This window comes from Erythrolamprus reginae, chromosome 11, assembly GCF_031021105.1.
Source record: "Erythrolamprus reginae isolate rEryReg1 chromosome 11, rEryReg1.hap1, whole genome shotgun sequence".
Classification (NCBI taxonomy): domain Eukaryota; kingdom Metazoa; phylum Chordata; class Lepidosauria; order Squamata; family Dipsadidae; genus Erythrolamprus; species Erythrolamprus reginae.
The window spans coordinates 617,068-631,617 of NC_091960.1; the positions used below are offsets into that span (position 1 = coordinate 617,068).

The 14,550-nt window shown below is 59.2% G+C and overlaps 2 protein-coding genes and 1 long non-coding RNA gene across 3 annotated transcripts; 1 reads left to right on the forward strand and 2 right to left on the reverse strand.

The window, feature by feature from the left end:
• Positions 1-499: 499 nt before the first annotated feature.
• OPA3 (outer mitochondrial membrane lipid metabolism regulator OPA3) lies at positions 500-1,927 on the reverse strand. Its single transcript, XM_070763726.1, has 2 exons — positions 1,487-1,927; positions 500-1,044 (listed from the first exon to the last, which is right to left on the reverse strand). The coding sequence occupies exons 1-2, from the start codon at positions 1,776-1,778 to the stop codon at positions 716-718; spliced, it is 621 nt and encodes a 206-aa protein (XP_070619827.1). The 5' UTR covers positions 1,779-1,927; the 3' UTR covers positions 500-715.
• Positions 1,928-2,152: 225 nt separating this feature from the next.
• Positions 2,153-12,375, forward strand: LOC139173865 (uncharacterized). Its single transcript, XR_011560251.1, has 3 exons — positions 2,153-2,429; positions 2,590-2,672; positions 11,687-12,375. It is a non-coding gene; the product is annotated as an uncharacterized lncRNA (long non-coding RNA).
• On the reverse strand, positions 5,402-6,900 carry GPR4 (G protein-coupled receptor 4). The gene is given in 2 exon segments (XM_070763725.1): positions 5,402-5,623; positions 5,625-6,900. Coding segments are annotated over 2 exon segments (1,404 nt in total). The 5' UTR covers positions 6,897-6,900; the 3' UTR covers positions 5,402-5,491.
• Positions 12,376-14,550: the final 2,175 nt, after the last annotated feature.

Here is a 14,550-nt window from a genome sequence, read left to right on the forward strand (position 1 = left end):
TGGGTTAATGACCCCAAGATTCACTTAACAAGAGCAGCAAAAAAGATGGTAAAATTGGACGCACCGCAGCCCGCCCTTAGGGGTGAAAATTCCGGTCCCAATTTGTGGCTGTAGGTCAAGGACTGGCTACATACGGAGAGGCCCGGGAGGGCTTCTATGCCAGAAACCGACCTCTGGTGGCATTTCTCCCGCTGACTAGGGAATTCTGGGAGTTGAAGTCTATGCTTCTTTAAGGTGGTCGCGATTGAGAAAAGCCTGAGCTACGGGGCTGCGAACGTTGATGCTGCATCGTGGAGCCCCTTGTTTCCTTTCCAAATCCCCAAACGGCTTCCTGATCGATGCGCTTCCCTGCTCCAGCAACAGGAGAGCTGGGGGGGCTGCCTTCCCAGCCCCCCCCCCCCCTCAGCACCCCTGTCCTGGGGCTGCAACCCAAGCCAGGAGGGGCCCAGAGCCCTTGCAGATCCTCCCCGGTGCTGACGGAAGGAAAGGGAACCTGGACTTTCTCTGCCTTTTCTTTAATTGACCCAATATTTACATTCTCTAGGAAACCGCCAAGCTTCTCCGTTTGGGGCATGCGTCTCGGCACCCCGATAAGTAACCTTCCTGCGTCTGAGGAAGAACTGACCGACCGACCGCTCCCCTGGCGGCCTGGGTCCGAATCCTGGCGCTGGTCCAGGGAGAGCTCCGCCCCGGCTGTCCAAGGGCCGAGAGGCCGCTACTTCTTGGGTTCGGTGGAGACCTCCAGCAGCACCCGGTTCATCTCGCGCATCTGGGCGTCCAGGGTCTCCAGGGTCAGGCCGAGCTCCGTCACCTGCTCCTGCAGGGCCTGCACGGTGGCGTTCTGCTCCTCCTCCTTCTTCTTGGTGTTGCTGCTCTGGCGGGAGTATTCCAGGAAGATGCACAGGCCCCCCACCCCGAAGACGATGGCCTCGCCCAGCAGTTCGGCCCCCAGCTCGGCCGCCGCCTCCTCGTTCAACGGCTTGATGGCGGCGCCCCGGAAGCCCATGATGCGCATCTTGGCCCGCATCTCCACCCAGTGGTACACTGCAAGGGGGGGGGAGAGGGAGGGAGAGAGAGGGATGGGGGGCCAGTGGGTCCCAGCCAGGAGCTCTGCCAGCGCTGGACGGAGCAAAAGCCGAGGCCCCAGGGCCCCCCGCGTGGACAGCGGCCTCCCCTGCAGGGCGGGTCCCCCGGGCGAGGAAGGGGGCGGCGGGGAGGGGGGTAGCCCCAAGACCCCTGTGGAGACCTGTGGGGGGGGGGAGCCGCAAAGTCGGGCCAGGCGTGCACGGGCCCCACTTGGCGCGCGCTCCTCCCGGGTAGACTGCTGCCGGGACTGGAGGCTCGGCGCCCGCACCACGTGCCGCCCCAAAGTCACCTTCCTCGCTCGGCGCCTAACCCCCCCACACCGGTGCTGCCCCATTGGCCGGCCCCGCCGCGGGCCCCGCCCCCTCCCGCTCCCCATTGGCTCCCGGAGCCGCTGACTCACGTTGCGCGGGGGGCCCGCAGACGTACTGGCGGAAGAAGGGGCTGGCGCGGGCCCCCTCCTTGATGCGCGCCGCCAGGGGCTTCGAGAGCTGCCGGACGCCCAGGTACAGCAGCTTGGCGATGGGGAAGGCGCCGGCCACCATGCTCGCGCTCCCAGCGGCCCCCGCGCGGAGCGGCCCGCTAACGTCGAGCGCGCCCCGCCCTTCGCGCAGGCCCCTGGCGTCACCCTGCGCACGCAAATACGCCTCATGAATATGCAAATTTGCCACACCCTCCGGGCACGGCGGCGGCATGAGGGGCGGGGCCGGTGCTCGGGTGGCTTCGTTTACTCATGAAAGCATAAATCATGGCGTCCTTTCAAGCGTCGAGGCAGGTAGTCTGGGGCGCGGGGGGGCGAGTCTTCTCTCCCTCGCCTCTCCCTCAACTCCCATACCTGAGGGGGAAAGTGTGCCGGGCCGCTTCCGGTGTAAGCAGGAAACCACTCGTCATAGAGACGGCGGGGAGGTGAGGGCGGGTGGTCCTTGGCTGGTGGAGCATAGAGATACGAAGCAGAGCGACCCACCCGCGGACGCCCTCCTGTTTTGTATCCGGGGTGACCCCGAGAAGCCGCCTCTGCCCTCCGGTAAAGCTTTGAGTTGGGGGGCGGGCGTAGAAGAGCGGCCAGGAGCCCTCGGACCCCCAGGGAATCCTTGCGCTGTGCACGGCCCGCGTGGGGCGGCTGCCAAGTCTCCGTCCCCGGTGGGTTTTCTGGCAACAGCCAACCTGGGAGTCCCTGATGCCGCTGCCGGCCATGAAACGTCTGCAAACACCCCCCCCCCCCCAAGCTCAACGCTGAGCTGCGGAGGCTCGTGGCAATGGTCTTGGGTTCAGGTTCTGTCCATGAAACGGGGATGTCCCACAGGAATTGACCCCAACAGGCTCAGGAAAGCGAGAATGAAGGCCAGGTGAAGGAGCCCTCTCTGGGAGGCCTCGGCCGGGCATTTCCTGGCCAGGAGACTGACCACATGCTGGTCCTTCCCCAAGGGGGGGGGTCACCCCATGAATGCCGGCTGCAGGTGGTATGGGCAGCCCAGTGAGGAACCCTTTTCCCTCTGCCCTTTGTAGGTGCTGCTGCCGCTGCCGCCGCCCCCGTCTTTGCCAGAAGAGCTAATTGACAGCCCCGGAGGGAGCAGAGAAAGAAACCAGTGGTGGGATTCAATTTTTTTTACTCCCAGTTGGGGGGTGGGACAGGGGAAGAATCTCCGTTCTTGCTTCCTTCCAGCTGGGACTCGGAGGCAGAGAATCGATGGCGTTGGGCCCCAGTCAGAGGTGGTATTTCCTGGTTCTCCAAACTGCTCAAAATTTCCGCTACTGGTTCTCCAGGAGTGGCCAGAACTTTCTGAATCCCACCTCTGAAAGGGACCCTCAGGCAGGCTAGTTCCACGACTGCCAAACACCTGGGACTGTCTGTTGAAAGGGTCTGGGGCATTTATGGCGTCCCACGTGTCCATCTGGGGGAAATGGTCTCTGGAGATTCTCACGTTGCCCCAAAGGTGCTTTTCCAAAAGACATTTGGACTTTCTTGGGTTTTTTCCCTTCCCTTCCAAAGGCCCAGGGGCTGCGAAGGCATCCCGGAAGGAAGGAATTCTAACTTAGCAATTCCAGAATTAAAGAACTTTCTTGGATGAAAAGCCCCCAGGAAGCCCAGTTGCCTTTTTAGAGAAGCACCTTTGGGACGGGCCAAAGTTGACCTGAAGCGTCTCAGGTCCCCACCCTGGGAAAGTCCAAAGGACGGACCCTCCTTTGCCCCTCACGCAGGCGACGGCAGCCTCTTGCCGACATTCCAGCAACCAGAGGATCTAGCCAAGAGAGAGGAAGCTAAATAAACAGCCCCAGAAAAAAATCTCCCGTTCTGACATTCACCCTCAGAACATCTGGGCAGCTGCAAGATTGGAGATTTGAGGGAGGGGAGTAGGTCTCCTTATTTATTTATTTATTTATTATTTATTAGATTTGTATGCCGCCCCTTTCCGTAGACTCTCCTTCACACTCCCTTCTTGTCCCTGTGGGAGTGGGCATGTCTGAGGCTGCCGGACCCCGAGGCAAGGCCTGGCTTCCACTGGCCTCCCCTTTGACCCCTCGTGTTTATTCCCAGGAAGCCTCTCCGTCCAGTGGCCCCCCGTGAGGCCAAGATTAGGCTGTCCTCGTCTCGGAATATTACAGATGCTAATCTTTCTTTGTCATGCATTCCGGGAACAGGGAGTCATCCGTGGGGAGTTTGCCAGAAGTCCACATTGATTTTGGAGCAAGAGAATTTTTGGAGGCCGCTCACATGCCTTCTATCTTGTCCCATGCAAAGGGCTGGTTCACACATTGTAACACTACTTATATCTGGTAAATTTAGCTACTCTGGGGGGTAAATGCTGTTCTTACATCATCTCTGCTGACACAGATTAATGTCTGTCCCACGGTCATTCATAAACATGCATTGAAGGGGTAAGTCCACCCTTGCACGAGCTCTTAAATAATCCAGCTGGGACTGTAACAGGCCAGCTGACGTCTCGGGCAGGCTGGAATTGAGGGTCCCACCCAGACTGAAAAGCCCACCGGTTTGGCCCACATGCCTTGGTCACTCTCTGCACAAGGGGAAGCCGTCCCAAACTCTGCTCTTTCCGAGAGGAAGGAGCTTCTGGGGGCAAGGCAGGTTCCTCCCCCTCTTCCCTCTGGGTGACGGACCAGGCCAGGCTGAGACTTAATTATCTGACAATGCTCCGTTAATTACCCTCCCAGAAACACCCTGTGCTCGGCTTCCTGTGCTAACTAGGAGATGGGAGGAACAGACACTGCGGGATTGTTTTCCTCTCTTGGAGTTTGAAGGGGCCCTGGGGAAGCCTTGGCGCAAGGGGAACGGCTAGCCCTGGCTTGATCCCTGCGCGCACTGAGAACGGCTAGCCCTGGCTTGATCCCTGCGCGCACTGAGAACGGCTAGCCCTGGCTTGATCCCTGCGCGCACTGAGAACGGCTAGCCCTGGCTTGATCCCTGCGCGCACTGAGAACGGCTAGCCCTGGCTTGATCCCTGCGCGCACTGAGAACGGCTAGCCCTGGCTTGATCCCTGCGCGCACTGAGAACGGCTAGCCCTGGCTTGATCCCTGCGCGCACTGAGAACGGCTAGCCCTGGCTTGATCCCTGCGCGCACTGAGAACGGCTAGCCCTGGCTTGATCCCTGCGCTCGTTCCAGCTGAAGCGAGCACACGTTGGGCAAGAGAGCAACATGGAGAAGTTCCCAGCTTTGCTGCACAGGAGGAACCAGTGTGGATGGCACCCTGATCGCTGCTTTTCTGGGGATAAGAGCATTTTTTCTGCCCTCTTCAGAAACCTTGACCTGCTGCTCTCCAGATGCCAAAGTCACCAACAGCCCTTCGGCCTGGCTGCCTAGAAATGGAACGGAGGGAGGCGGCTGTAGTGGAAGTGGCCGGTTTGGAGCCGTGCAAAAGCGACGGAGGGGAAAATGGGGGAGCGAGCCCAGTGCCAGGACCCCCTGGGCGCTTTCTCATGGAAGGGGAACTGGAAGGACCGATGGAGAAGAGGGCCAGAGGGGGTTTTACAGCCTTAAATGGTAAATTGTGGGACAGCTCCCATGGAAGGCCGATGGGAATCGGCCCAGTTCTGTTGTTTGTGTCCGTGATGGGACACAATCTGGGTGGCCCCAGCACATGAGACCCTGATGGGACTTTGGCTGCGTCCCCAGTTCCTCTCTTTATGGGGTCTGACATGGCCTCAGTGATGAGGAGCTGCCGGGCCGCCTGACCATGTGAGGGGACCGGCGCTCTCCTGGCTGGAGCGTGGGCGAGGTGTGTGTGGAGTGGTCTGTGGGCTTGCGGCAGGTGGTGGTGGTATGAGTGGAAGGCGAGGCAGAGACGGCTCGGACACAGGGCTGCTTTTAAAGGGTCGTAATATTACTGGCTCCAAAAGGATCCCAGGGATGCCGGCTGCGTGGCAGAGGCCGGCTGCTTCCCCGGGAACAGTCACCGGTTGAAAGTCAGGATCTTCATGTGGAGGTCCTGGTCGCCCACTCTGAGCCCGCCGGCCGGGGAGGAGGGGGGCAGCGGGAGGGCCAGGGGCTGCCGGCAGAAGAGGCTCCTCTTGGTGGACAGGGGGGGTGTCGAGGGTGAGGGAGGCGCTGGCCATCTCCTGGGGCTTGGAGCTGGTCAGGAAGCGCACCAGCGTGGACAGGGCCTTGGCCACGTCGCTGCGGGCGCCCTCGTTGGCGAAGCAGTAGAGGATGGGGTCGGCCACGCAGTTCAGGCTGGTGAAGGCTAGGGAGGTGTGGTAGGCCACAAAGACCTTCTCCTCAAAGCCGCAGTCGCCCGGCTTGCTCAGGTAGACGGTGCTGCGGGAGAGCAGGATGAGGTGGTAAGGGCCAAAGCAGACGAGCAGGATGGCGATCAGGCTGAGCGAGAGGCGCTTGATCTTGGCCTTCTCCTGCTTCTCGGTGGAGACGTTGCCACGCACGGCCCGCAGGATGCCCTGGTAGGAGAAGAGGGTCAGCACCCAGGGGAAGAGGAAGCCCAGGAAGACCCGGTAGAGGTTCATCCAGGCCACCCACTCCTCCATCGGGTACTTCTCGAAGCAGAAGGTGTGGTTGTAGCGGTCGTGGAAGAGCTCGTCGTGGAAGAGAGGGGCCGAGTTGGCCCCGATCTCGATGGTCCACACCACCACGCTGACCGCCACCGCCGTCTTGACCCTCCGGAAGCGGGCGAAGCGCAGCGGGTGAGCCACGGCCAGGTAGCGGTCCACCGAGATGCAGCAGAGGAAGGCGATGCTGATGTAGATGTTGGTGTAGAAGACGAAGCCAAAGAGTTTGCAGGACTCGCGGCCGTGGACCCAGTTGTCGTGGTGGAGGAAGTAGTCGATCCAGAGGGGCAGCGTGGCGATGTAGAGCAGGTCCGCGATGGAGAGGTTCATCAGGTAGACGCCCAGCTCGTTCCTCTGCCGGACCTGCAGGTAGGCTGCCCAGAGTGCCATGCAGTTGGTGGGCAGCCCCACGGTCAGGACGATGATGTACAGGGTGGGCGGGAAGAGGTGGTCGATGCGGGAGTCCACGGGGCAGCTCAGGCTGGGCTGGCTCGTGTTGCACATCCTGGGGGGCGGGAGGGGTGGGGCGTCTCCCCGGATCCTAGTCACAGCCGGAGGGGGCGTGGCTGGGCGAGGGGTCCCCAAGGAACCACGCGGGCTGCCGAAAGGAGGTTCCCGGAGCCGCCATGAGGAAAAGTCTCCATCCTCGGCCCCCAAACGGCCTGGACTCTGCTGCCCTCCCTCCGAGCTCTGGCGTTGGCTATCGCCCCCTGGGGGCCTCTCCTGGCTTTTCAGGCCTGGGGGAGAGAAAGAGAGACCGGTTGACACTTGCCACCTTTCGTGGGAAAGCCACATAATAATAATAATAATAACAACAACAATAATAATAATAACAACAATAACAATAATAAGAAGAAACAACAATAATAACAATAATGTTTATTTATAATGCCCTTTTAACAAAGGGAATAACAACAGACCATATATAACTGATCAAGACGGACGGTGAAACTTCTTAGGTAACACACACGCTTAGCAAAGGCACAGCTGGTAAAATCCATAAACCCTATCAAAACCTCCCCAACCTCTCTTCGCCTCTCATAATTATCTCCAGACCAGCAGGTTTCAGTCTGGCGAACCAGAAAGGAAGGTTTTTAGGGCCTTAGGGAAACGGAGACAATTCTCCTCTGCCTGGACCTCTCCCGGGGGGTGGGGGGGTCTCTTCCACAGACGTGGGGGCCAGACGGAGCCTGGTCCAATTCGGAGCATCCATGCCAGAGACGCTCTCCAAGGGCCCGAGAGCAGGGGGGAGGGGTGGGGACTCTGCCAGGCTCGCACAGGGAAAGAGGCGAGGGGCTTCCCTGGACGTTGAGCCTGAAAGGGATCCTAGTTTCCTCCTGGGTGGACGTGAATTACAACCCTGATGTTGCAGACACACCTGCCCTTGGAAGGAGCTTTGTAATGTATTGTACTACTGCTATGTTGTGAGCTGCCCCGAGTTTTCGGAGAGGGATGGCATACAAATCTAATAATAATAATAATTATTATTATTATTATTGTTGTTGTTGTTGTTGTCCCCCCAACAATCTGGGTCCTCATTTGACCCACCTTGGAAAGATGGAAGGCCGAGGCCGCCTGGAGCCTGGTGAGATTCGATCTGCCAAACTGCTGGCAGCCGGGGATGAGTGGACGCAGCTGGCAGGGCTGCGCTCTAACCACTGCGCCCCTGAGAACGGTGGTGCAGCCTCTGGTGAGGGCTGGGAAGCCAAGCGGGGCCCTTTCTCAGGGCAGGGGAAAGAGCCCTTGGTCCTGCAGAGCCTCTGAGAACGGAGGGCGGGGGGTCGGGTCACTGTCCCAGACTGAAGTGTCTCCAGGCTCATCCCTATTTTTACCGCAACGCACAAACATGCCAGTGCCCTGGAAAGCACATCATCCCTCCTCCCGTCCAGGTTGGTGGCCTGAAACCGAATTGCTGCCCGGAAGGAAAGCAGCACTGGTGGAAGCCCGGCAGTTCTGGGGAGAAGGGGCCACGTAGAGGGAGGGGCCCTCCCCTTTCTTCCCCTGGCCCATTGGAAAAGGGGGGGGGGCTGAGCTGGTGTAGCAAATTTAAATATTTTAAACTACAATTTAGATTTGTTATGAATTGTTTTATTCTGTTGTGAGCCGCCCCGAGTCTGCGGAGAGGGGTGGCATACAAATCTAAATAATAAATGAATGAATAAATAAATAAATTGAGCAGGAGGAGGAGGAGGAGGAAGAAGGGAGCAGCAGCCACCCAGGGAATAGAGCCGCGGTCGAAATGCAGAACCCGTAAGAGGATTTCCCAAAGTCTGGACATCTCTTTTGTCATCTCCATGTCAGAAAAAAGATGTGGAGGCTTTGGAGAAAGGGCAGAGAAGGACAACCGCGTCCATTCAAAGCCTGGAGACGAAGACGCCCGAGGGACAGTTGCAGGGACTGGGTGGGGCCGGCCCAGAGGTCACAGGCGTGTTCCCATCTCCCAGGGGCCACCACAGAAGAGGGTGTGGGTGTCACTTTCCAAAACCCTTGAAGGCCGGAGAGGAAACAATGGGTGGAAACTCATCCAGGACAGAAAAGCAACCTGGCCTTAAGGAGAAGCTTCCTGACCACCGGGAGGGGGAGGGGAAGGGCTTCTTCCCTGCAGGATTTCCAGGCGGGGGAGGGTTTTAAGGAGAGGCCCGAGAGGCCCTTGTATGCTCTGGCCTCCTGCTTGAGCAGTGGGTTGGACTAGAGGACCTCTTCAGGCCCCTCCCAGCTGCATTCTCTACTCTGAGGATTGGCCCCTGGTGAGCTCCTGGATGGACAATAGCTGCCCCGGGACGGGCACAAAAGCAGTTGGCAAGAAAAGGGGGGCCGCTGGTTGGTGGTGGGCGCCAGAACTGGGGCAAAGCTGGGAACCCCCCCCCCCTCCTTCCCTGGCTCACACCACCTGGTGACCCTTTGTTACTCTTGCTCAGGCCAGGCGTTTTCCTGCTTTGCCCTTCCAATGTGCACACTGACATTGTGACCAGGAGCCTCAGTGGTGGGAGCGCAGCCCTGCAGGCTACATCTGATGCTGACTGCTGGCTGTAGTTCGCCAGTTCAAATCCCACCAGGCTCCAGCTTTCCCTCCTCCTGAGGTGGGTAAAATGAGGCCCAAACTGTTGGGGGGCAAGAGGTGGCAAATGCTGAGAGGGGGCTGCAAAGGGGCAGAGAGGTCTAAAGTGTGCTGGGGGTCTTTCCTGCTTTCCAAAGGAGGTCGACAGAGTCGGGGCTCAAAGGAGGTCTCGGAAGACCCCCGAGCTTCCCACAAGGGGTTCAGTCTGTGGCTGGGGGCAGGAGGGCCTGGGAGTCCTCTGCTTAGAGCAGACGGAGACCCGGTCAGAGTGTTTGCCTTGTGCAGCTGCACACACCAATCCAGGCGGAAGACTCCCGGGGCAGGCTGGGGGGCAGCTCCTCTGTCCTGGGGGGCTCTGTGGGCCTGCTGCCCTCCAGCCTCTTCTCAAGGAACAGCAGGCGAGGAAGACTCCTGAAACATTCCCCCTTGACCTTTGGGGGCTGGGCCTGAGAGTCGCCAGGGCCCCCTCCCCTGCCCAGAGGGGTCCGAGAAGCTCCCCCCCACCAGGCTCCAAAGGGCAGAGGGGAGAAAGCAGCGGGAAGGCTCCTGCCAGCCCAGCCAGGATGTGGGGAGGAGAACCGTGCGCCCTCTCCCCCTCGCTCTCCCTGCCCTCCCCAAACCAGAAGCAGCCACCCCAGCCACGGTCCCTGGGCTCCGGCCCTCCCCTGCCCTTCACCCGTGACGCCTTTGGATGTGGGTAAACAGAGCTTCATCCTGTTGACAGCCAACAAGGAACCAGGGGGCTGGGGGCACACAGGCTGCTCCCAGGTGGGGTAGGCGCCTTAGTGCACTTGGAGGAGAAGCCAGTGGGCGGCCTGGGACCGAGGGGGGGGTCCCTGGGAAAAGGAGCGACGGCGCAGACGCAACCTTGGACCTCAGGAGGGGCTTCCTGGCAGTTCAAGCCATTCACCAGCGACCCCACTGGCTTCCCCATCACTGGAGGTTTTTAATAATGATAATAATAATAATAATATATTAGATTTGTATGCCGCCTCTCTCCGAGGACTCGGAGCGGCTCGCAACAAATACAAATCCTCTTTAAGAAGAGATTGGACAGCCACCTGCCTGGAACAGCCGAGGGCCTGTTGCTTGGGGCTGGACTAGAAGACCTCCAAGGTCCCCTCCAACTCTGGCTATTCTGTCCATGTCGTCTCCATCAGCTGCTTCCAAGGTCCGTGACCCACGGCCAGCCGAGGGTGTTCTCAGACCAATTCTTCTCTGTCCTGTAAAGGCCCCGGGGCACTTGAGGGGGGAGCAGGATGTGGCTGGGAGTCCCAGTGGCCGTGCTGGGAAGGGGCGGGGCCTCGTGCAAGGGAGACTGGCATCTGGGGGCCAGAGCGATGGAGTCTGGGGGGCAGATACGAGGGAGGGAGGGAGGATTTTGTTCTCCTGTTCCAAATCTGGGGGGTGGGGGTGGGGGATGCAGCCAACCCTCTCTTTTGAAGAAAGGGGATGGGGTTCCCCTCCACGGGCAGATCGGCTGCTGGCCCTCGGGGGTCTTCCTGGAAAGGGCAGCCCTGCCTTTGGGGGAGCCTCTCCTGGGGGACCAGGTGGAGGTGGGGCAGGAACGGGCCAAGGCTTGTGGGGGGCACACGCAGGTGGGAATTGTCCAGGGCCCGCAGGGGGATTTGGGGGCTGCTGGCAGGGCATGTGCTGAGCAAATGTGGGCGGTCTGTGCCTGTGTGTGTGTGTGTGTGTGTGTTGTGGAAAAGTTCAGTGGCTCGATTCCCGCTGCCAGAGGGACCTTCTGTTTGTCCAAGCTGTAAAACACGATCAGGGCCGATAAGGGCCGAGCCAGGCAGACACTTAAAACCCCCTCAACATCTGTAACCGCTCAGCCCCACCCAGGAGACGTTGGCTCAGCGTTTGTTCCCAGTTTGGTTGCCGTGGCGAGGGAGGGAGATGAAAGGCCCTGGGTGCAAATCCCACTTTTTGTAGGGATCCTTTGGCTTTTTCGAACAATGAACCAGTGGAACGACTTGCCACCAGACGTTGTGGGTGCTCCCTCACGGGGGGTTTGCAAGACGTGACTGGACAGCCACACGGGGTAGGATAAAGGCGTCCAACCTGGGAACCTTTAAGACTTGTGGGCTTCAGTTCCCAGACCTCCCAGCCAGCAGAGCCCCCTTGACCTTGTGCTTCATTCAACGAGATTAGATGACCTCCAAGGTCCCTTCCAATTCTGTTAATTAACCAGTGGAACAACTTGCCACCAGACGTTGTGGGTGCTCCCTCACGGGGGGTTTGCAAGACGTGACTGGACAGCCATTTCTCTTGAATGGTCACAGGTTTTCCCGCTTGACCAGGAGGGCTGGTCTAGAAGACCTCCAAGACCCCTTCCCACTGTGTTCATATTCTGCTAAGCAGAAGCTCGGGAATCGATCCCTTGCAAGCTGCCGCCTGGGCTCTGAGCCACCAGGAGAAGCAAAGGGAGTTAATCATTGTCCTGGGGTGTTTGGGGGGGGGGGCAGAGCGCAGGAAGGGGCAGATCCCGGCCCTAAGGAAAATGCTATTCTTGTGCAACCAGGTGGCTTGGCTGAAGGCGTCCACCACAGTCCAGACTGACCACAGTTGGTTGACACAGGACGCCTACATGGTGAATAGGAAGCTGCCTCCCTCCTTCTATTACTGGCCCAAATGAGATTAGCAATTCTGGACCACGGATCCCACCTGCTCCCGAAGAGACCGAGCAGCTGGCAGCCTGGAAGGAACAGTGGGCAGCCTTGGCCCAGACCGGCCACCCTTACAAATGCCCAGGGTCCTGAATACATTCCTTGGTCATTGTGGTCAGGCAGCGCAGAAATCCAAGCGAGGAAGTGAGAATGCAAAAGGCGGCCTCTCGCTCGAGCAAAGCCAGCCAGCTCGGACCGATGGGGGCTCACCGGACAGATGCTGCCCAGAAGGCAGATGTGCCTGTGGGGGACCTTGCAATGGCTACACAAGGGGAGGGAGGGACGGGGTGGACGGAGAATGGCCTCAGCACCGCAGAGCATTCAAATCGGGGTTTCCCAACCAGGGCAGCTGTAGGGCTGGTGGACGTTGGCTCCCATCATTCCCAGCCAGCTGTACAGGAAGAAGCTGCGTGCGTTTCTTGGAGGCCTGGAGGCTCCCGAGGCTGCGTAACTGCCCTCACCTGGTGGCCCAGCCGCTTCCTTAATGGCTCAGCACATGAGAACCCTCTGTTTACTCTCTGGTTTGATGCGCTTTGCAAATTCAACAAGAAATAATAATAATAAAAAAAAACCTTTGAGTTAAGTGTCTTGTAAAAACGCAATTTGGATTTTATGGATTCATTCCCATTGGAGATTTTCCTCTCGCTCCGTTTCCGTGTCTGAGCCTGGTGGTCAGCAGTAGAAGCAGGAAGAGGAACCGGGCTGAGAAATAACATTCACCCCAGCCGGGGGCTTCCCCTCCTCCCAGGCGACCACCCGATAACCCTGAGCATTTTCTGCCCTGTTGGACATGCTGGGTTCCTCCCAGACAGCAGCTTCCAACCGGGGGATATTTTACATGGGGGGGGGGAAGCGAGTGGGAAATGCTGGCAGAGGGGAAGGGGGAATCGGTGCGTGTAGGAACGTTGGGAAGGGTGCAGAGAAGAGCAACCAAGAGGATTCAGGGACTGGAGGCTAAAACGGATGAAGAACGGTTGCAGGAACTGGGCCTGGCTAGTTGAATGGACAGAAGGACCAGGGGAGACACGAGAGCGGCCTTCCAATATCTCAGGGGGGGGCACAAAGAAGAGGGAGCCCACCTATTCTCCAAAGCACCAGAAGGCAAGAGAAGAAGCAATGGGTGGAAACTAAACAGGGAGAGAAGCCACCTAGAGCTAAGGAGGAATTTCCTAATAGCAAGGACAATTCACCAGTGGAACTGCTTGCCACCAGAGGTTGTGGGGGCTCCAGCACTGGAGGCTTTCAAGAAGAGATGGGACAGCCGTTTGCCTGGAATGGTAGAGGGTCTCCTGCTTGAGTAGCGGGTTGGACTAGAAGACCTCCAAGGCCCCTTCAGCCTCTGTCATCAATGGAAGGGCTTTGTCTCCACCAATTGTGGCTGCGGTGGTCAGGAGTGGCCTGGCTGAGCAAGGGGTCGGGCTAGTTCGGTCCCTTTCAACGCTTCCTCTGTTATAGAGGAGGGCCCACCTGGATGGTGGTGGCCCCTGTGCCTTGAATAAACGAACTCTTTCATCTCTGGACGTGGAGAGAGGGAGAGAGACCCCCTAAGCTCACGGATTCCCCCCTTCAGCCCCTCGGGGGCCTCGCTCTGCCCTCCACCGGCCAGTCAGTGCTTGGCCCCCAATTCGATCATTCAGCCCCCTCCCCTGTTTGTCTCCCAGGGGTGCAAGCGTCTCCCAAGCAGCTGCCGTATTGTGGGAAGAAGAAGGACCCAAATGTTCCTGTGGGATCCCAGCGGTGTGGCCAGGGGTTTGGGGCCGGGGTGGGTGGGAGGGGGGCCGGGGGGCTTTTGGGACCCAACCTATGCTGAGCGGTCTTTCCTCCTAGGCTGTCCTGTTTTTCTCCCTCCGTGGTCCAGGTGGGAGAAAACGTTTGGCGGAGAACTTTGGTCTCTGAAATAACTGGGTGGAAATGCAGAAGTGCGTGGAAAAGCCCGACAGACGGCGGAGGGGGGTCCCGTTTCTTGGGCAGAAGGAAGCGCATCTTCACTTTCAAAACCAGGCACAGAGCGAACTCGTGCTGGTACAAATCTGGGCAGCCCATTCCGAATGGGTTTTCTGGGCGCCTTTTGAGCGGAGCAACCCGGCAGGGTCCATGGGGAGGGAGAGCCGCCCTCCTCGGCCGAGAGACAGAAGATGGGCAGAAGAGGGAGGGGGGAGCCTCTCCCCCCCAGAAGCCGCCAGTTCCCTGCAGCGTCAGGGCTTTTCACACACACACACCCCAGAGGTGTTTGGGTGGGTCTGGCGAGCAGCTCCCGGCTAATCTACCGTCTGGCTAAATAACCACGTCTGGGCGTTCCTGCAGGCCTGAGCTTGACCGTGCGGCTAGGCCAGCTGGCGGGGCTCTTGTGGAGCGCAGGGGAGGGGGGGCCTTGAATGAACCGCCTCCCTTAATCGATGGGCTAATTGCTCCTGGGGGGGGGGAGGGGAGACTTCAGATGAGCCCATTTGAGTCTCTGGCTCTGTGCGAAATAGTTTGGTTGAACTTTGCCAACTGAAATAAGGTCACCTTAAGATGGAGATTCTGAGTGGACGCAGGTGGCCAAGCATGGCCAGAGGTCTCCCTCCGTGGATGCAGAGGGAGGGAGGCAGGCAGGCGTCCAGCCCCTGAGCACCACTCCTCCTCCTTTAGCTCAGCCCAGGGCCCTGAAGGGGGCCCACCCCCACCGCCCCCGGCCTGGGCTCGAGGTCTGGGCCACGTTTGGCCTCCATGGCTGGCG